Raw genomic sequence first — 21,968 nt, 5'->3', positions numbered from 1 at the left:
GAACACCTCCAAGGGCTAGTGATCATCACTACTCACCAAGATTCTCTACTTGGCACATCCCAGTCCCCTAATGCTGCCATAAATTCAAAGACCATTCCAGGTTAGAAATTTTTTTTTTTAAAAGACTGACACCTGAGCTAACAACTGTTGCCAATCTTTTTTTTTTCCTTCTCTCCAAAGCCCCCCAGTATACAGTTGTATACTCTAGTTGTGAGTGCTTCTAGTTGTGCTATGTAGGACACCACCTCAGCATGGCCTGATGAGTGGTGCCATGTCCACGCCCAGGATCCAAACCAGTGAAACCATGGGCTGCCAAAGCAGAGTGTGCAAACTGAACCACTCAGCCATGGGGCTGGTCCCCAGGTTAGAAATTCTGAAGCCCACTGCCTACACATCTTCAGATCCCACCATCCATGCACGTCCAGTCAGTCGTCCACTACTCCTTACTATGCCTCATCAATAGAGTCTCAACAGATATTCTACACTCCCATGTCCCTCCCCAAAATTCAGAGAGAAATTCCACAGATTCAGGTTGGGCAGAGAGTCCTGAACTCCTAAGGCTGCTGAGGCCAGCTCCTATACCTGGTTTGGTGGGAGGAGGTAGCCAGAAGGAGGGCTCACCTACATGAAGGGAGTATCCTCAGCCTACCTGAAGGGAGCACCAACACTGCTGCAGGCCTCTGTATACGAAACTTTTTTCAAAGATGAGCTAGTTGGGGGCCGGCCTGGTGGCGCAGTGGTTAAGTGTGCACGTTCCACTTTGGCGGCCCGGGGTTCACTGGTTTGGATCCCCAGTGCAGACATGGTACCGCTTGGCAAGCCATGCTGTGGCAGGCGTCCCACATACAAAGTAGAGGAAGATGAGCACGGATGTTAGCTCAGGGCCAGTCTTCCTCAGCAAAAAGAGGAGGGTTGGCAGCAGATGTCAGCTCAGGGCTAATCTTCCTGAAAAAAAAAAAAAGATGAGCTAGTTGAACCTAGCATATTTAAAAGGAAGAAAGGTGGGCTCTTGAGAGCAGAAACTAATGTGGAGGAAAAAGGTAAGGTAGGATTTTCTGGAGATTTGACTTAAGTAAATAGCACACAAAATACAAACAAAGTAATATGCAATCTAGCTCAAACCTTTGCATGTCAATTACTTGATCCTTCTTATAATCCAAAAGCTGGTTCAATACTAAAGAGGTAAGAATGGTAAAACATGATTTAAGTAATCCCCAAGATTATTTACGGCCCTAATCCTGAACTGCTTACCCTGTTCCTTCTTACACTCCACCCACTATCCTGATTCTCTAGGTTTCTGAGCTAATGATTCAGCTTCCTGTTTCATCTTTGCCTCACCTTATCCCTAAGGCCTTTTGCTTCCTTCCTTGCTTAGGATTCCACTCCACTCTCAGTTATTCTGCCAAGAGCAACTCAGAGTAAATAATCTGCCTACTCAGATCCTCAACTTTTATCCTCAGCACTCATGCCCCCTTCAAGGGCAAGTCTCCTGCCAGGCTTACCCTGATTTTACGAATATGTCTTGGAGAGAGACAGACATATTAGATGGTTCATCTAGGCAAACAGTGGAATCACCAAAGATGATGGAATAAGGAGAATGACAATGAGCCAGGCCCAAATGTCTAGACCTCACCCCGACATCCTAAAGCACATCTTCCTGGCCTTGAGGTGATAACCCTGATACTCCATTCCTCCTATCACCACTCCATGTCAAGGGATCCTTCCAGCCCACAGCAGCTAGGATTAAGAATACATGGTGAACAAGACACAGGCCTTCGCTTGACAGAATTTATAGTCTAGTGAAGGAGACAGACAAATAATTACAATATGCATGATAATTAAAGGCAACGCATGCAGAGCTGTAAGATTAAGAAAGCTAGTCAGGTGAAGTTACCCTTAAACTGAAACTTGAAGGATGAATAGGAGATAGCCAGGCAATGACAAGGCATTTGAGGAAGAGTGTTCTAGGCAGAAGGAATAGTATACACAAAGGTCCCGCAGCAAGAAAGCACATCTGAAGAGACAGGATGAGATGGGGGGTAGGGAGGCCAAGGGAGAGAGTGTACTGAGGTAGATGATGCTGGAGAGATCAAAAAGGGCCTCATACGACATATGAAGCTGTTCTATCATTCACTTAACAAGTATTCATTCAGTGCCTACAATGTGCCAGGCATTGTCCTATTCACTATGAAAAAGCGAATAAAATGTGCAATTTCCCTGTTCTCAGAGAATTTAATTCTAATTGGAGGAGGCTATAAACAAATATGTGAATAAACAAGAAAAATATCACATATTGATAAGTGCTATGCAAACAATTAAATTAGGTCATGTGACAGAAAGTACATGGGTGGCTACTTTAGACTCATTAGGTGGTCAGGGGAAGGGATGACATAAAAGCAGGTATCTCAATAAAAAGGAACCAGCCAAAGATCAAGGAAAAAAGCATCTTAGGTGGGGGTAACACTATGCGCAAAAGCCCAACAGAAAGATCACTAAAGATTTTTTAAGCAGCGGAGTTAGATCACGATCATTGTTACATTTTATAAACATCACTCTAGCTTCAGTGTGGAGAATGGAATGGAGGTGCGGGAGGATGAAATCAAGACTGGAAGCAGACATGAGAGCAGATTATGTAGACTAAGATGAAGAAGATGACAACAAGAGCTAACACTCACATAGCACTTACTAGGTACGGATCCATCGTTCTAAGCATTTTACATATATTAACATTTAATTCTCACAAATATTTTATAAATTAGGAAACTAAGGTACAGAGCAGTAGCAATGAAGGAGGAAAGAAAGCGACTGGATTCAAGAAGCACTGGGGAGGACAGTCCTGGCAACTGGCTGGTGTGGGCTGTGGGAGAGAAGGGAGGATTACGACGACTAGGCTTTGGGTCTAGCAACTGCATGGGTGGCGGTGCTGTTTACCACATGACAGGACATGGATGAGGAACAGTGAGGAAGCCCAGGAGGCTGCATTTTGCCAAGTCTGCAAAACATCCCAGTGGAGTTGTCCACGTGAGTATTGGATATTCTGGTCTGGAGAGAGATTTGGGCATCATCCAGGTGTAGATGGTGACTGAAGCTGTCAGAGAGGTTGAGATCACCTAGGGATAGTATGAGGAAAATAAAAAGAGGCCTAGGAACAGAATGCTGACATTTAAAACACAATAAGAATCACTTATAACAACAAAAAACTGGAAATACCCTAATGTCCCTCAACAGGAAAAGAGGTAAATAAAATACAGTATGTCTACGCTACAAAATATTATACAGTAACCAAAAAGAAGGAGAAGTACCTTTATGTACCAACACAGCATATTGTCAAGGCATATTACTGACTCAAAGAAAAAAATATCAGAATGATATATAAAATGTGACACCCCCTCTTCGTGTAAATAAATAAATAAAACACAAAAATAACACTTTAAATTTTTTCTAGGTTCACACATATGTATGCAAACATACAGAAAAAATTCTGGAAGGTACATTCCAAACCACTAACAGGTTACCCCTGGGGAACACAGAAATAATTAAAATGGGAGAGGGGGAGCAGAAGTAGTCAAAACATTATCCACAATGTTCTCATTTTTTGGTTATATTACTATTTTCTCTGTAAATTAAAGACCAATTTTCCAAAAAATAATGGAAATCTCTCCTCAATTTTGCTGTGAACCTAAAACTGTTCTAAAAAAGTAATTCTTCATTTAAGGAAAAAAACGGGCAGAAGCAGCTTAATACAAAGGACACCCTTTACCGCAAAGACTAAATTTTCTCTGTCCCTTCCACCCCTCAGTGGCCTTGATATTCAGATCTTTCAGCTTCCCATCCACCCACATCTGGGATGTTAACACCAAGCCCCCTAATTCCATGCTCCAGCCTGAATCCTTGGCCCCAGGCCAAGCCTGGCCACCAATTCCCTAGCCTGGACCAGAGCCCCAGGAGGGGAAGGGAGACACACCAAAGTCCTAAACAAACGTGGAAGAAGGAGTATCGATGCCAGTTTCAAGGACAGGGATCAGGTGACCTTGCTGGCCATCAGAAGTCTCAAAGGCAGAAAGGTATCTGAAGGTCTGGAAGCAGCTCTGCAGTGTGGGGGGATGGGGCGGAGAGACAGTCGGGCAAAATCAGGGGGAAGTAGTATGGGGTGAGTTGAAGAAAGAGGCAGTTCCACTAATAAAGATTCCAAGTGAAGTGCTGTAATATGGAGGAAACCAGGTTTATAGCAAAGGGAAGAGAGGAAGCTGCATTCTGTGATGGGGTTGGGGGCGGGGGGGGGGGGGGGTATCTAAGGATACCTAGATGAGTCACTTCACATCAAAGCAGCAATTCCTGGAGGCACAGTAAAAAGTTTAGCGTTTGGAGCAGCAGAAAGAGACAAGGGACTTGGCTTCTTCCTGAAAAGAAGGGAGGTTCCTCAAATGAGGAGAAAAGAGCCTGAAATAAAGCCTTTCCTTCCTCAGTAAATCAAAGGCAGAGAGATCAGGGCAGGCCTCTGGTGACCGTGCTCTTAACTTTCAACTTTCTGAGGATGAAAGACAACATATTTGTTCCACATGTTTTCCTGGTTACCCAAAGCAGTGACACTGCCTAGGCCTTACCCAACAGCTGATTCACCATCAATTAGTCTACATCACAACGTGCTGAGCCTCACGCCTCACTCGGTCACATACCAGACGGCTCCGGAAAGAAAACAAGCTGGTGTGAGCTGTCAAAGTCCTCTCGGTACCTGACCTCGCCCTCTGGGGTAGGTTTCATTTCAAAACTGAAAGAGACTGAAGGGCTGGGGAAATCCAAAGATCAGCAGAGCCAGGAATAAGTGGTTCCCAGCAGAAAAGGGTCCCAGGCTGGAGCTCAAAAAAGAAACCAGACCACTGATAAGACAGAGTTTATGATGTCTGTCACCAAGCCTTCAGATATCATTTACACGTTGTCCAATATTTACAACAGGGCATGACCATGCTTACCTAACTCCTGATACCTAAATACCGAATTCTTCAAATGTTCAATCAACTTCCTAGCTCTATGAAATTTTAGAGCTTTGGGGTAGCTCCAATAACTGGGATAACAAGGGACTTGTGAATTTTGCAGCCCTTCAAATGGGCCAGCTTTTAATTGTAATGAATTTTATCACCTCTTCTTCCTTCTTCATCTCCCTACAAACCCTTGGCAAAATTACTGTCTCACTAAAAAAATTTCCAAGTTGTTCATGACGGCCCTCTTTCTAGAACAATATTCCATACAGTGAAAGTCGAGCTCATCAAAGGAGTGAGGTTATTTGCTTGAGGTTCATTTTTTTTTTTTTAAGATTTTTTTTTTTCCTTTTTCTCCCCAAAGCCCCCTGGTACATAGTTGTATATTCTTAGTTGTGGGTCCTTCTAGTTGTGGCATGTGGGATGCCGCCTCAGCGTGGCTTGATGAGCAGTGCCATGTCTGCGCCCAGGATTCCAACTGACGAAACACTGGGCTGCCTGCAGCAGAGCGCACGAACTTAACCACTCGGCCACAGGGCTGGCCCCTTGAGGTTCATTTTTAACCAGCTGAGTGACCCTGGGAAACTCACAACCTTTCTGGGCTCAGTTTCCTCATCTGTAAAGAGGTTAGAAACATATAGAAGGAAAGCAATAAAACTTCCCTGGGGCCGGCCCAGTGGTGCATTAGTTAAGTGCACACATTGCGCTTTGGCAGCCTGGGGTTTGCTGGTTCAGATCCTGGATGCGGACATGGCACCACTTGGCAAGCCACGCTGGGGCAGGCGTCCCACATATAAAGTAGAGGAAGATGGGCACGGATGTTAGCTCAGGGCCAGTCTTCCTCAGGAAAAAGAGGAGGAGTGGCAGCAGATATTAGCTCAGAGCTAATCTTCCTCAAAAAAAAAAAAAACTTCCCTGAAGGAAAGAAAGACGTAAGCTTTTAAGTCTAAAAGGCTCATCAAGTGGCAAGAAGAGATATTTTAAAAAGACACAGAGCTAAGCATATCCTTATGAAATGCTAAGAATGAAGAAAAAATTTACAAACTTCCAGAAAGAGAGAATAGGTCATCACTTACAAAGAAAAAAGAATCCTATTGGCATTGGACTTCTCATCGCTATCACTAAAAACTAAAGACAGTAGAAAGCTGTCACAGACTCTGTAGAGACTAGGACTACTATTTAGGAATCTTACACGCAGCCAAGACATCATTCATAAATGAAAGCAAAAAAAGTATGTATATTTGGACATATAAGGACCTTGAAAGTACCATCTACGCCCTTTTTCTAAGAAAATCACTCAAGTATCCTAGTCAACTTAATATTTAAAATTGGAACAAAGCTTGGAAACACAAAATGTACACAAGACATGTTTTCCTTCTCTATGAAGAAACCTTTTAACAAGGTGGTACCAGATATCGCCTTTCCGGGTACAAACAGAAACTGTCCTGAACACAACCGTCCCTGGCAGTCTGGGTTTGCAAGTTGTTCAGCACCTAGTGGCCTGATGAAGTAAATACAATTTCATCAAGTACCCGGATAAACTTCCAGCCATTTTGTGAGCTCTGACAGCGTGTACAGGGCAGCAGCCTGACATCCTTGATATTATAAGAGTAGGACACTGCAAACCTTCCAGACTCATATACAACTTTATAGATTCAGCTCACTATCCATTCATTCTCCAAGGATGTGGGAAGATCCCATACTTTGTACCTAACTAATCACAAGAGAAGCATAGATTTGTTACAAGGCTACACTTGCAAAGTAGTGAGAAATAGAGACTGCATTTGGCCAGACTAACCTGAATTGAAAACAAGCTTATATGCTAAGAGAAAACTGTAAATGTGCCTTATAAACAGGAAGAGTGTCTTCAAATGCTCACAAGATTGGAATGTGGAAGATGGATTATATTTATCCTGTATGGTTCCAGGAGATAGGCCTAAAACTGATGAGAAGTCACCTCAATCAGATTGTAATTCAAAACAAGAAATAATTTTCTACCAATGAGAGCTATTCAACAACATAATGAGATTCCTGGAGAAGAGATGAGCTCCCCAGCAATGGAAGTATTCAAAACGAACTTGGACGATCATCTGTCAGGCAGATGACAGAAAGCATTCCTGTAACCGGATGGCAGACTAGAGACAAGGAGATTGATTGTATTACCTCAAAGGCCCTTTCCAAGAGTCTATCATTCTAAACAAAACAAGCAAAGAAACAAACAAAAGCCACTAACAGATAACTAAAGAGTCCTCTCCCTGCTTCTTATTTTTAAGCTCCAAGCAGGCAGTACAACTTAGTGAGTTTGATACCACTTTCCACTTGAGTAAATGTGGACAAATTATTTAACACTATTTGCCTCATTTTCATTATCTGTAAATTTAGAACAATAATAGTACCTATCTCATAAGATTACTAGGAAGATTAAATACCATACCTTGTAAAGTACTTAAAACAGTGCCTAACATAGTACATAAAACTAGCATCTTGGAAAGGAAAGGTAGCTAGGTGGTCGGGGTGCGGGGGGGGACAGTGAAACCTGAAATGTGCTGCTTGTTTCAGTTATCTCTACCCAACCCTCAACCAAAGCATTCCTGGTCATTGCTGGCCAAATGCGAGGTTCCCTTGGCAACCAACCTCAAAAAAGAATCCAGATCTACCTTCTTCAGGAAGGAGGCTGCTTCTCTGCCCTGAAATCTAGCATCTTCCCTTGCACAAAGCAGGCTCCCTAAAACCTCACAAATACCACTGCTCCAAAATCAAGGACATGAGCAGGTGCTACTCTCCTCACTTCATATCATCAATCATAGAACATGAGAGTTAGAAGGGACCATTTAGAGCGACCCCTTTGTTTAATGAATGAGGACAATAAAGCTGAGAAAAGTGAAGTCCTGGATGCAGCAAATTGGTGACGGGGTCAAGACAAGATCACAGGCCTCCTTATTCCTAGCCCAATAGTCAAAATCTTCCCATTTTTCCGATGGGAAAAATAGGACTGGCCCTACTAAGCCACCTGCCCATACTGTCTTCACAGACAGGTAAGAGAGGAATAGAAGCAGTAGAGTGTAGAGGTTAAGAGCATAGACTCTGGAGCCAGACTGCTTATTCAAATCCCAGTTCTACCACTTACGGTGCGACTTTAAGCAAGTTTCCTAACCTCTCTTTGTTTCTATAAAACAGGGATAAGAGCAACTACCTTATAGGGCTATTTTAAGGATTAGATGAGATAATCCATGTAAAATGCATGGCACATAGAAAGTGCTTGCATGTACACTGCTCTGCTGCTCATCATTACCAGTTGTATTAAGCAGAGAGCCAATCATAATAACAAGAGAGACCAGACAAGCTCCTACTTCTGGTCCAAAGAGCACTGGGAAGGACATAGGTGTTTATTTAGCTCCATTTTCTCGCCCTGGCCAGGGAACATCCAATCAATCAGCAGGAGAAGACCATAATTAACCCATCACTCATTTATTTCTTTGGATCTAGGGAAGAAACAACTCAGGGAATAACCAAGTATATGCTATGGTGATAAGATGCTTAAGATCATAGATAAAGGGATCAGCCCAGTGGTGTAGTGATTAAGTTTGTACACTCCACCTCGGTGGCCTAGGGTTCAGGAGTTCAGATCCTGGGCACAGACCTACACACCACTCACCAAGCCATGCTGTGGCACCATCTCACATACAAAATAGAGGGCTACTGGCATAGATGTTAGCTCAGGGACAATATTCCTCAAGCAAAAAGAGGAAGATTGGCAACAGATGTTAGCTCAGGGCCAATCTTCCTCACCAAAAAAAGGTCACAGATAAAGGTCAGGTAAGTCTGAACACAAGCATGATCTTTACATCTATGCTCATCTCAGTTTTGACAAAATGCAGTTCTTGTCCAGTCTCTTCCCCTCAAGCCATGAAAGTGGTATAGTGTAATGGTTAAGAAAAAGAGCTCTGGAGTGTGCCTGCCTGGGTGCAAGCTCCTGTTCCATCATTTATTTGCTGTGTCACTTTGGCAAATTACCTGACCTCTCTCTACGCCTTTGTTTCCCCATCTGTTAAATGAGGATAAAAACTATTTTAATTATGATAACAGCTGACATTTGGTGAGTACGTTCTATGTGCCAAGCACTATGCTAAGCACTTTACACAGTTTATATCATTTAATTATCACAACAACCTTATGAGGCAGGTACTATTACTACCCTCATTTTACAGATGAGGAAAATGAGGTACAGTTTTCTTATTCAAGGCCACATGGCTAGCTATGGCAAAGCTGAGATGTCAGTGCAGGAGATTCGACCCCAGAGTCTATGCTCCTTACTCCTACACTGCTCTACTTCTCACAACACCAGGCTTATATGGCTGTTATGTTGTTAAAATAAGACAATCTACATAAAGTGCTTACCACAGTCCCTCATTCATCAAGGTTAGCCATTACTATTATTGCTGTTGTTGTTATCACCATCATTGATCCCTTTGAGTTTCTCTCAAATACTACCACCTCCTGAGTTCCAGTATCGCCTGGAGGATGGCTGTTTTCCTACCTACACACCAGCTCACTGGGCAGCAGGGGTGGGGTTCTATTATTTCACTTCCCTCATGTAATACAGGGTTAAGTATCTGGGTGGAGAGACAAGGAAATATTTTCTATAAACCTGCTAGTCTATAAAAACAATATATTAAAATCTTTGCTTTTAAACATAAAATCCTCATTACTCTCATCAGAAAAGAAACATGTTTATTAAAAAAATTTTTTCAAAATAAAGCAGAGATATAAAGTATTTACTAAAAACAGAATTATCTGTCCTCTACCTCGTTCCCACTTCCACTCTCCTGTTCTCAAAACCAGTATATTATTTAGTCATTTAGTCCTCACAAGAAGTCAGATTGCTGTCATTTATCTTTATCTCCATTTGGCAGGTACTGAAACTGAGGTTCAGAGAGGTTCAAGATCAAACAGCTAGTAAGTGGAGGTCAGGGTTTCTGGAAAAGAACTTTCATATAAGGAAGAAGGTAAAGATAGTTAACTCCTTTAACTTACCCTGAAAGGAAGTGGCTATGATAGAAGGTTCCTAGAAGGTACCTAAGAAGAACCAAGACTGACAATGGCATTTTTAAGAAACTCTTGCTCTAAATGAGGCAAGACCAAACAGAAACTGTAACCCAAAAAGTCAGTAATGCAGTGAGCTTTCATCAATCCTTCCCTCCCAGAGACAGTACAAATTATTGATAAGCCCGACAAAGCAAGACTTCGTCTCTGAAGATATCCATCCTTTGCACACCAGTCCTTACCTCCTCAATTCCAAAAACTATGTATCACTGTGCTAGAGAGCACAGCACGGTCTAGGTCAAAATAAACATTTTTTAGACTGAGCAATCTGAGGGTAGAAACAACGTCTTATTCATACAGATCTTTCCTTTATTATCAGGTAAACAACCCTCTATATATTCAATATATTTTTGTTTAAAAATCAAGTGAACTTATTCATTCAATTCCCATGTGCTAGTCACTGTTCTAGGAGGTGAGGACATAGCAATGAGCACAACAGAGTCCTAGCCATCATGAAATTTACATTCTAGTGGCGGGTGACAAATAATAAACAAACTATAGCAGAGAGAGTCCCTAGAACAGTGCTGACCTGTAGTAGGCAGCACTCAATAAATACCTGAATAATGAATGAATGAATAAGTAGTATTTCAAACAGTGCTAAGTTCTGTGGAGAAAAATAAGACAGGGAAGGGGAACAGGGAATACCGAGGGCAGGAGACGGCTTTTACTTTCCATAGGAAGGTCAAGGAATGCTTCACAGATTAGGTGACAGCTGAGCAGAAACCTGAAGGAGGTAAGGGAGGAGGCCATACTGATATCTGGAAGAAGTGTTCCAGGCAGAGAAAAACAACTACAAATATCCCAAGGCTTGGCATGTTGCAGCAACTGCAAGGAGACCAGTGTGGCTAGAGTACAAAGGGAAAGTGGTAGAAGATGAGGTCAGAGTAGCTGAGAGAAGGTGGTGCAGAAGATCCTATGCGGCCCTGTAGACCACTGTAAGGACTAGGTTTTCAATCTGGGTGGGACCCAGTGGACAGTTTTCAGCAAAGGTGTGGCATGCTTTGAAATACGCTTAACAGGATTACTCTGGTCACTGTTAAGATTAGACTCAGGGGACCAAGAGCAAAAGAAGGAAGACCATTTAGGCTACTACAATAGTAGCAGGGGAGGTGGTGAGAAGAGTTCAAATCCTGAATATATTTTAAGGTAGAGCTCACAGGACCTGCTGGTGGAGTAAGAAAAAGAACAGAGTCAGGGCCTGGTGGCACAGTGGTTAAGTTTGCACATTCCGCCTCAGAGGCCTGGGGTTCGCCAGTGTGGATTCCGGGTGTGGACCTATGCACCGCTTGTCAAGCCATGCTGCGGCAAGTGTCCCACATATAAACAAAAGTAGAGGAAGATGGGCGCAGATGTTAGCTCAGAGCCAGTCTTCCTCAGCAAAAAGAGGAGGATTGGCAGCAAATGTTAGCTCAGGGCTAAACTTCCTCAAAAAAAAAAAAAAAAAAAACGAAAAACAAACAAACAGAACAGAGTGAAGGGAGAGTCCTCCATACATTCAATACAACTGAAACTGCGATGAGGAGGAATTGCTGGAGATGCAGATTTGAGAAGAAAAGTTCCAGAGCTGATTTTTTTAATACGTTAAGTTCAAGAAGCCATGAGATACCCAAGTAGAGGTATCCAGAGGAATTTGGACATACAAGTCTTGAGTTCAGGGGAAGACACTCAAGCTAGTAATTCACACTTGAGAACTGTGAGGGTATAAATGGTGTTTAAAGTCTTGAGAGAGAGCACCTAGGAATTGAGTGTAGATAAAGAAGGGATCCAAGGAGTGATCTGAGTACTTCATCTTGGAGGCAGAGGAGATACCGAGAAATTAGCCAAAAAAAAAAGCGGGGGAGGGTTTGAGAAGGAGGGGCCATTGAGGTGGGAGGAGAACCAAGGGAGCGACATCCTGGGAGCCAAGTGAAACTAGCGTGCAAGGAGGGAGAGTCAAATGCTGAGAGGTCACAAAGACGACTGAGAAATGACCACTGAATCTACGTGCTCTTTTCTAAGCATGTTCTTCCCTACTCCACACACATCATTTCTTTTCCTTTAATCCAGATAAAATCCCAGTATTGTCCAATGAATACACATACGGTTTCTGTTTAATGTAACTATATCTGTGTCTCAAAAAACAAAAATCAATGCTTTTAATGCGGACACACCAGATTTTACAGGGTGAATAACACTGAACAGATGCTTTGTCTGGTTGAAATAACTGTCTCTCTGAAACAAAGTCCCTAAGTCTTGCTTGTGCTCAGTAGGTAGAATCAGAGAAATGAGCTATTTAAATATATTTCTTTTGTTCTGCCATAAAGCAGCAATTATTCTTGAACTCCTTTCCCTCCTCCCTAACTCAAACATCCTAACCAGCTAAACAAAGACTAATTTCCACACACACCCCTTGAAAAACAAAGCAGGACACAATCAAATCCAAAAGTTGGATGAGAAAGGGATTTCTGTGCATTACACCTTCTTTCTTTTACTACAGAGAGGGTTAACAATTATTTGCTAATTCAAAGGTTGTGCTTTCTTTACATTTTGTCCTTAGAATCTCTAGACAGGAAGTGAAATTTCTGGTATCTTCATCTTAAAAGAGAATTCTGCTACAAAATAAGGATTTTAACTTTCTGTGCTCTAGCAAGCACAGTCCAGTCTCAATGATCTACACTTCTGAAGCAGTAGAAGAATAATCACCAAAAACTGTATCATGCCAACATCCTTCACACCTTCCTGAAACGGCTACAACTTTTGAATGGACTGTGCTCTCTGCCTTTGGGCCTTTGCTCCTTCTGCCTGGAATACCATTCCCTGCCCTCCACTTTGCAATTTGCTGACTTGGGACTCAGCCTGAATGTCAGCGTCTCTAGGCAGCCTTCCCGAATTCTCTCCATGACTGAACCAAGGGCCCTCCTCTGAGCTCACAGCACCCTCTGCTTACTCATATCCTTACACTTTAACACACTGCACTGTGAATCTGTTTACTCGTCTGTCTCCGTTTCGAGATCATAAACATCTTGAGGGCAAGGACAGGATCTCATTCATTTTTCTATCCTTAGTGTCTGGGACATATCAAGCAAACAAAAAAATATTTGCTGAGTAAATGAATAAGATGACTTTTGACCTAGTATTCCTTATGTAATTTTTGTAGCACATTTTCCTTGATAAACCAGTTGAACTGAGGCTAATATTAAAATTATTGGCATCTAATCACATCCCCAGCTGATTGTAGAAACAAAGAAATTTCTCCTACCTGATATTGGAAATAGGGGACAAAAAGACAGATGTGCTGCTCAAGACCAGCTCAGGAGAAGTTATCCTATCAGCTGCTCATCCTCGGCGCAAGACAGCAGCCTATGCTTCTGACACCACAGAAAGGGCCAACGGACCTCTGGACTAGTCCCTTCACCTTCCTTCCACTGATCCTGTATTCTCCTCTTCTCACCCCACTATGCTTTTCTCTCTTTCCTTTTCTTACGGTTTCTTGCTTCCTCAGTTTTCTGTACTTTGCATCTGCATTCTGTTCTCATTTTCCCTTTAACTTTTCTCTGCACTCCCTTCTCCATGCCTCATTTCAGTCAGAGTGACCCTGGGGAATCCAGGGGAATCACTTTGCCCAACTGGGAGAATTCAGGCCAAGGATGTTGAGGTATCTGCCAGTCACTTCTGAAAGGCACAGCAACATATTTCTTAAGTTTCTAAGGAAACCAAGCAGTGACCGCATAACAGCAGTACAGGGTCACAAGCACAAGAGGTCAAATGTACTCCACACAAAGTGGGTAAGCCATGCTTCTAGGCTGCACTCTGTAGTATCCTGCAAAGCAACACGAAAAAGGCCCTCTCAATTTACTAAAATCTTTCTCCTTTTTTGAGGAAGATCAGCCCTGAGCTAACATCTGCTGCCAATCTTCCTCTTTTCACTGAGGAAGACTGGCCCTGAGCTAATATCTGTGCCCATCTTCCTCTACTTTATATGTGGGATGCCTGCCACAGCATAGCTTGACAAGCAGTGTGTAGGTCCACACCCAGGATCCGAACTGGCAAACCCTGGACAGCTGAAGCAGAATGTGTGCACTTAACCGCTGTACCACTGGGCCAACCCCTACTATAATTTTAAATAAAAAGAGAAATGGAAGCTCTATCTGAAGGGCAGAAGAGAAAAGGAAACCACATGTTTTGGAAAAATTGCTGCCACATTCATAAGGCAAATTTAAAAAGCTGGAATATGCTGGCTGGGCCAGGTAGGTTAGCAAAAGAATGTGGTCCTTGCCCCCAGGGAAGTTAGAATCTCATTGAGGAATCGTTCCCACTACTTCTCAAACCCATAAACGTTAACATTAGAGAACAAGAGGGAAGAGATTCTCTTAAACCAAGGGAGTCAGGAACCTAACATAAGTGGAACAGAAGTTCTGGGACAGAAAAATACAAACTGGATGGAAGCTTTTTGAGTTTAAGATAAAGTTATTCCATGTGTCAGTCAGTGTCACAAGCATCAGAAGCCAAGGAAAGGAACAATCCACAACTGGGAATCAAGAGGCCCAGCTCAGGTCCCCATGAGCTGTGTAACCTTGGGCAAGTCACTTCACTACTGTGATCTAAAGAGGACTCTTCCATAAAATGGGCATAATAATACCTTTTGGCAAACTTGTCTGTGATGCTTAAATAAATAATGTGAAATCACTTTGAAAAGTTTTCTATAATATGCCAATGTGAGGTAAGAGGAGCGAAAACCCTTCCTCTGAATGGAGTTAAGTCCTGTGGTTCAGTTTCCAAAGTCTAAGCCTGACTCACCTTCCCAGCCTCATTTACCCCTTTTGCCAACTTGGAGTCACTGAGTGGGAGGAGAAGAGTCATGCGTGGGGCTCCAGGGGGAGGGCGGAGACTATTTGGTCAGTTGCTCCATATCAAAGTGGCTTCATCTGTAAAACGGGCGGTGTGGCATTCACTCACGGCGGTGTGGCATTCACTCGGTATCCAGAAGATAGTGCAGGCCTGAGGAAGGGAGTGGAAAGCTTACTATAAGTGAGTAAAATATTTATATAACCCTCCCCCTCAGGGATAAATAGCCAAGATCACCAAGTTTCATTACTCCCTGGACAGAATTAGAAGCGGCCTTAGAGATCATTTAATCTCTAGGTTTACAGACAGGAAAACTGAGGCCCACATAAATGAAGTGGGTTGTAGAAGTCTCAAAGCTAGTCAGTGGCAGAGATGGAACTAGGGGCCAGAGTCACAGACGCCCAAGTCGAGCACCCTCTCTGCCAGATCTCAGGGTCAGTCAGGGCACCTGTGGCCTGTACAATACATAATCAACACCAAGACACATTACAATTTAATCAACAGCTAAATGTGAGCTACCTAAGGGAGGGGATGCAGGACTCTGAGGGAAGGGAGGAGGCTGAGCAACGGGACTGGGAAGGCTTCGCTGAGACGAGCAGAGCCCTGGAAGTACTCAGATAAGGAAAAATGATGGCAATGTTTCAGGCAGAAAAGGCTTAAAATAGGCAGTGTTAGGAAGAAAGACCCAATAGATAAGTCTTTCTTTAGGGAAAATAAATAGGTGGCAGAACTAGAGGACCACAATGCTTGGAATCAGGATAATTCTTTTCTTTTTTCCTTTTTTATTTTTTTGGTAAAGATTGACACCTGAACTAATAACTGTTGCCAATCTTTTTTTTCCCCCCAGCTCTTTCTCCCCAAATCCCCCCAGTACATAGTTGTATATTTTTAGTTGTGGGTCCCTCTAGTTGTGGCATGTGGGACACTGCCTCAGCATGGCCTGATGAGCGGTGCCATGTCCACACCCAGCACCCAGGATCCAAACGGGCGAAACCCTGGGCCACCAAAATGGAGTGCAGGAACTTAACCACTCGGCCATGGGGCCGGCCCAGGATAATTCTTGATTATATGTAATTTAGTCCTTTTGCTGTGTCCTGAGTTTTTGACTATTTTTCATTCCCTAATCAACGCTGTCACCCTACAAGACAATGCCCTCTAAAGAGATCACGTGTAGCTTAGTGGTTAGGTATACAGGCTCTGGACTCAGACTGCCTAGATTCAAATCCTCGCTCTACCACTCAACAGCTGTGTGATCTTGCACAAAGTCCTTTACCTCTCTGTACCTCTATAAAATGGAAATAACATCACCCCATCTCAGGAGATTTTATGAGGATTAAATGCGTACGTTAATCATGTTGGTCACAACCTAACGAGTTTTTCATCACTTTAGCTTTGATATGACCTTTTTTATGTGAAGGAGAGAATTGAAATTACCAGAATACATTGCATGTAGTAAGGATAAGAAATGTTTCGCAAAACTCTCATTTCTGTTATAAACGTGTGTGTATGTATGTCTCAGCTATTATTTAAAATTGATCTCTTATGATGGTTTGCTTTTCAAAACCTGAGAGGCACTGAATTAATGCATAGAATAAAGCTTCAAACAGTGCCTGGCATATAGTAAGCACTTAGTGCTATTACTGTCATTGCTGCTGTTATGGACCTACCTACTGAAATCGTTTGTAGGATTATACAAGGTAACGCGAAAGCACTCTGGAAAGTGTGATATACCATATTAATGTCAGTTAAAGGAAGCAAAAAGCCCTTCCCTCCATCTCTAACCCCGACACAAGTCGAGCGCTGTTTAGGTTCCTATCTGTTGCTTGGCCCACAAGTTGTTACCTTGAACTGAAGAGTCCACAGACTACGATTTATCTAACACTCTGTCATGCTCTGTCAATGTTTGCAGAGAAATGAGGCTTGGCGCCAGAGTAAAATTATTTATTGTTACCTGGTCGGGGCTTTGGGGTGGGGAAGGCGGAAGCCATGCGGATAGGTCCCTGAAGGAAGCGAGTGAGTCACACAGGGCTACTGTTCGCTTCCGCAGAGCCAGGTGGACTCCACCGCGCCACAGACAAGGCGGGACTGACAGATACTCCAGCCTTTGGGCAGCGATGAGTCACTTCCCTCTCCCTGTCCTCACCCAGACACCTCATAAAAAATAGCATTGGAGCCCCTTACAGGTATAGCTCACACCAGGGAAAACTGGGAATCCCCAAACAGATACGGACAAAAACGGGGTGACTGAGCACCAAAAGATTACCGGGGTAATCCATCTTTAAATGACAAGCTCGCCACAACTTCCAAATAGCATTTAAATTCTAAAACCCTGACTTACAGAAAAATTTGGAAACGCGCTCACCAATAAGGATATCGGAAGGTCTGGATTCCATCCTGGACACTGTGTGACCTTGAATTAGTCACTTCATCTCTCTGGGCCTAAGTGAATTCGTCTGTTAAAAAAAGAAGAGAGAGAGAGATAACGACACCTACCTCAGAGCATCACTGTAAAATTTAAATAGTATTCGGCAAAATGGCTAGCACAGGATCTGACGCTGGTAAATACACAAGAGATATTCCTTCTAGACCAAGTGATCACCAATTGTGATAAACTTAAGTTCACCGACCAGCTGGTCCGTGAAAAAAGTCATAGGTATCTTACGTCGCTTCATGGGAATTGTTTTTTTTAAATAAATTTTATAAGACAATTTCTTGGTCTCTCCAGCACAACAGCCTATGCCAGAAGTCTAGGAAAGCAGGAATTTGCCATCTCATTCCTTAAAGCAGTGATTCCGAAGTGCTTCAGTACTGGGGGCCCAAATCACCCACTGCTACTGCCCCCTATTATCCATCATTAAATTTAAAACGCGCGAGACTCAGTATTCTTCCTACACTTTATGGTTATCCGCATTCCCGTTTCAATTAATGGAGGAAATGCATTAAAATTCGCCCACCGAGGTCTGGACCAGCCTGCGGGGCTTTATCCCAGAGCGGTCGGCGCACTCGCCGCGCACGGAAAGGCCCCGGCCCACGGGCACGGGGTGGGGGTCGCCTTCTAGAGCTTTCGGGCCGACCCCAATTTCTCGTTGGCGACGAATCCAGGCCACGTGTCGCCATTTTGTGTTCAGGAAACATGGCGGCCACCGCCGTGGGGAAGGGAGGGGGGCGGAGGGGCCGCCACGTTAGCCGCTATCCCTGCGGGACCCTGCAGTACGGGGCGCACACGGCCTTTTCTGCCTGGCTTAGGTGGAGGAGAGGGGAAGGGGCAGAAAGGAACGGGTACAGCAGCGTCCAGAGCGCCCTTTCTTTGACGAGAGGAACGTGAGGCAGCGACACCCGCAGGAAAGGCCTTCCAAGATGGCGGCCCGCGGGGGCCGCCCCCGGAGCGCGCAGGGCGCGGCGGCTGCACCGAGGGGCAAGGGCCGAAAGGCGGCAGCGGGGCCTGGACTGCAGGGACGCCCCAACGCACGGGTCGGCACCCCCTGAATAAATGCGGCCCCAAGAAGCACACCATTGTCTTAAATGTCTGACGCGGCTGCCAGGACTAAAACGACACTAGGGCAGGAGGTGGGGTTTCTGCGGGTTTAAGCGAAAGAAACTTGCAAAATGCAAACAAAGCATTATGTAAATGGACGCCATTCTTTTTAGGGCCGTGTTTCTAGCACTTCCCAGAAACCATGAACAGAGCCCCGACTCGGGCCCCGGCGGGGGGCTGGGTTTCGGTCTTTCTCTTCACCGGACGCCACCGCGGGGTCTGGGCAGGGGTGGGGGTTGGTGCGGGGCGCCCGGACGCCGGGGACGAAAGGGCCCCACGTGCCCGTCAGCGCGCGCGCCCGCCCCGCAGGCCTCGCCTCGCCGCCCTTCCCCCCCGGAAGTCCGCGGCTGCCCCGCCCGCCTCCCCACACCCTCGCGCCTGCGCTCTGGCCGCCTCACGCGCACGTTTTAAAACCGCGGCGTCCCAGCTGCCGCCTGCAGTTACCGCCGGGGCTGCCCGCGTCGCTCCCTGTCGAAATACCTTCTATAGAGATGGAGAGTAATGTGTCGCCGCAATTCAGAACACTAACGTTTCCAAACACTTGCCGGGGTCGCTAGGGTTAATAAAATACAGGTTCCTTTTAAAACGTTGCCGGGCTCACAGCTTTTGTCCATCGGGGCTTTATTTTCAACTCTAGGCTGTTAAAAGGGTTTTTTAAAAACTACCGTGTGGGAGTTGGCGCAATCTTGTGACCTAAAAAAGACGGGTCCTCATTTTTTTCAAGGGGTCCTGCGCAGCAAGCACTTCCGGGGTCAGAGGGTACGCGGGGTTGAAAGCGGGCTTCCCGCCCCGCCCAGACCGCCGAGGCTGCCGCCGGAGTCGCCACCGCCGCGCCCTCGCCCACCCGCCCGCCCGCCGCTCCCGGCCCCGCTCGCCCCCTCCGCTGCCGCCGCCCGCCCCTGCGACGACGCCGCGGCCTCCCGCCCGCGCCCGCTCGCTCCCGCGGCCCTCGCTCGCCTCGCGCCGGCAGTTTTGGGCCTACATCTCCCCTCCCCCCCCGCCAGCCACCAAAGACTTGACCACGTAACGAGCCCAACTCCCCCGAACGCCGCCCGCCGCTCGCCATGGATGCCGGTGTGACTGAAAGTGGACTAAATGTGACTCTCACCATTCGGCTGCTTATGCACGGAAAGGAAGTAGGAAGCATCATTGGGAAGAAAGGGGAGTCGGTTAAGAGGATCCGCGAGGAGAGTGGCGCGCGGATCAACATCTCGGAGGGGAATTGCCCGGAGAGAATCATCACTCTGACCGGCCCCACCAATGCCATCTTTAAGGCCTTCGCTATGATCATCGACAAGCTGGAAGAAGATATCAACAGCTCCATGACCAACAGCACGGCGGCCAGCAGGCCCCCGGTCACCCTGAGGCTCGTGGTGCCGGCCACCCAGTGCGGCTCCCTGATTGGGAAAGGCGGGTGTAAGATCAAAGAGATCCGCGAGAGTACGGGGGCCCAGGTCCAGGTGGCGGGGGATATGCTGCCCAACTCCACCGAGCGGGCCATCACCATTGCTGGCGTGCCGCAGTCTGTCACCGAGTGTGTCAAGCAGATCTGCCTGGTCATGCTGGAGACGCTCTCCCAGTCTCCGCAAGGGAGAGTCATGACCATTCCGTACCAGCCCATGCCGGCCAGCTCTCCAGTCATCTGCGCGGGCGGCCAAGATCGGTGCAGCGACGCTGCGGGCTACCCCCACGCCACCCATGACCTGGAGGGACCACCTCTAGATGCCTACTCGATTCAAGGACAACACACCATTTCTCCGCTCGATCTGGCCAAGCTGAACCAGGTGGCAAGACAACAGTCTCACTTTGCCATGATGCACGGCGGGACCGGATTCGCCGGAATTGACTCCAGCTCTCCAGAGGTGAAAGGCTATTGGGCAAGTTTGGATGCATCTACTCAAACCACCCATGAACTCACCATTCCAAATAACTTAATTGGCTGCATAATCGGGCGCCAAGGCGCCAACATTAATGAGATCCGCCAGATGTCCGGGGCCCAGATCAAAATTGCCAATCCAGTGGAAGGCTCTTCTGGTAGGCAGGTTACTATCACTGGCTCTGCTGCCAGTATTAGTCTGGCCCAATATCTAATCAATGCCAGGCTTTCTTCTGAGAAGGGCATGGGGTGCAGCTAGAACAGTGTAGGTTCACTCATAACGCCTTTCTGCTGTTTTCCCATGATCCAACTGTGTAATTTCTGGTCAGTGATTCCAGGTTTTAAATAATTTGTAAGTGTTCAGTTTCTACACAACTTTATCATCCGCTAAGAATTTAAAAAATCACATTCTCTGTTCAGCTGTTAATGCTGGGATCCATATTTAGTTTTATAAGCTTTTCCCTGTTTTTAGTTTTGTTTTGGGTTTTTTGGCTCATGAATTTTATTTCTGTTTGTCGATAAGAAATGTAAGAGTGGAATGTTAATAAATTTCAGTTTAGTTCTGTAATGTCAGGAATTTAAAAAATTAAAAAATGGATTGGTTAAACAATGCTTCATATTTGAAAAAGCTGGGAACTACTATCTTAAACTCTTTGTTGGTGCTTTTTTTTCCTTCCCCTTTTAGTGTTAGGCATCCGTACGGAGAAGGGTGGGTGCGTCCTTGGTATTCTCTCCAGCCCTTTTCACCTTACTGGTGAGATTCCATTCCCTCTGTCCCAACAAAGGAACCCGGTAGGCTGGGCCTGCTCTGGGTTGCTTGCAGACGGGGCCTCTCCCAGAGAGGTGACATCCCTCCAGCCAAGTTCCAGAGAAAGGCCTCTGCCCGTTTCTCTGGTGGAAAACATAAGGGTTTTCTCGGGTGGAAGAAGTATGCCCATTCGGTGGGAGCTCTGAGGAATGGCCATGTGTCCTCCCGTCTGACTATCCCCCCAACCCCCAATCTCACATGGGAAACTCTTAGCCAGGAACAAAAAAATTGTTCTGAGGTGGGAGGAGCCTGGGGGGACCCAGAGACAAGGGGGGAGGAAAGGGCTGGGCTGGGGGTGAAGGGAGGGGCTGATGGTGGGGGAAGGGAAAGGGGTAAGGGTGGGTTTGAGGGCTTGGAAGAGGGCAACTGCTGCAGGGTGGTGGTAGGGATGGGGGGGTCTTTGGTTGGGCAGCAGGACCGGGTGGGGGATGGTACCAGCGGGGTGCACGTGTCAAGCATGCACCTGTGGCAAGCAGCCTGTCAGAGGATGTTATTACACCTGCCAAGTGGTGTATCCAGAAACAAAGGAGGCCCAGCTTCTAATTCTTCAGCTGTGTGCAATGTTTAGAGAAATCATTATACCAGGAAATAATCCTGCCTATATGGGGCGGTCCTCACAGGCAGGAATGTAGACTGATCTATTGACTATGGCTTAGCAATGACCTCGGTGTTAAAAATACAAATTCCTGCGTCCCACCCCGGATATAATCGGAAGACTGCATTGTTAAACACTCCAAAAAGTTCTTAGATTTGAGTGCCACTGATTGTCTTCACCAGTGGATTAGGAAGATCCTGCTGTGAAGGCCTAACAGTCTCTTGTCCACATCAGCTAGTGAGGCTAGGCTG

General features: G+C 45.6%; 1 protein-coding gene and 1 long non-coding RNA gene across 7 annotated transcripts in view; one reads left to right on the top strand and one right to left on the bottom strand.

Moving 5' to 3' along the window:
• LOC124238856 (uncharacterized) overlaps positions 1-18,764 on the bottom strand; it is an 86,331-nt gene extending 67,567 nt beyond the window's left edge. For 5 of the 6 annotated variants that reach the window (XR_006888421.1, XR_006888419.1, XR_006888420.1 and 2 more), the window contains exons 1-3: positions 17,858-18,764; positions 17,266-17,356; positions 14,856-15,056 (exon numbers count right to left, since the gene is read on the bottom strand). This is a non-coding gene — a long non-coding RNA (uncharacterized LOC124238856). The remainder of the gene's footprint in view (positions 1-14,855; positions 15,057-17,265; positions 17,357-17,857) is intronic. The other variant, XR_006888422.1, reaches the window with a different exon arrangement.
• A 533-nt stretch (positions 18,765-19,297) lies between these two features.
• Positions 19,298-20,921, top strand: PCBP1 (poly(rC) binding protein 1). Its single transcript, XM_046660038.1, has one exon. It carries the CDS (start codon positions 19,503-19,505, stop codon positions 20,571-20,573), a length of 1,071 nt encoding a protein of 356 aa, XP_046515994.1. The 5' UTR covers positions 19,298-19,502; the 3' UTR covers positions 20,574-20,921.
• The last annotated feature ends 1,047 nt before the right edge of the window (positions 20,922-21,968 follow it).

This window comes from Equus quagga, chromosome 5 (assembly GCF_021613505.1).
Source record: "Equus quagga isolate Etosha38 chromosome 5, UCLA_HA_Equagga_1.0, whole genome shotgun sequence".
In the NCBI taxonomy this organism is placed as follows: domain Eukaryota; kingdom Metazoa; phylum Chordata; class Mammalia; order Perissodactyla; family Equidae; genus Equus; species Equus quagga.
The sequence above is the reverse complement of the archived record's forward strand: the minus strand, read 5'-3'. Positions and strand labels throughout refer to the sequence as shown.

Excerpts from the sequence above, each read along its gene's own strand:
- PCBP1 (XM_046660038.1), top strand. The coding sequence starts at position 19,503 with ATGGATGCCGGTGTGACTGAAAGTGGACTAAATGTGACTCTCACCATT.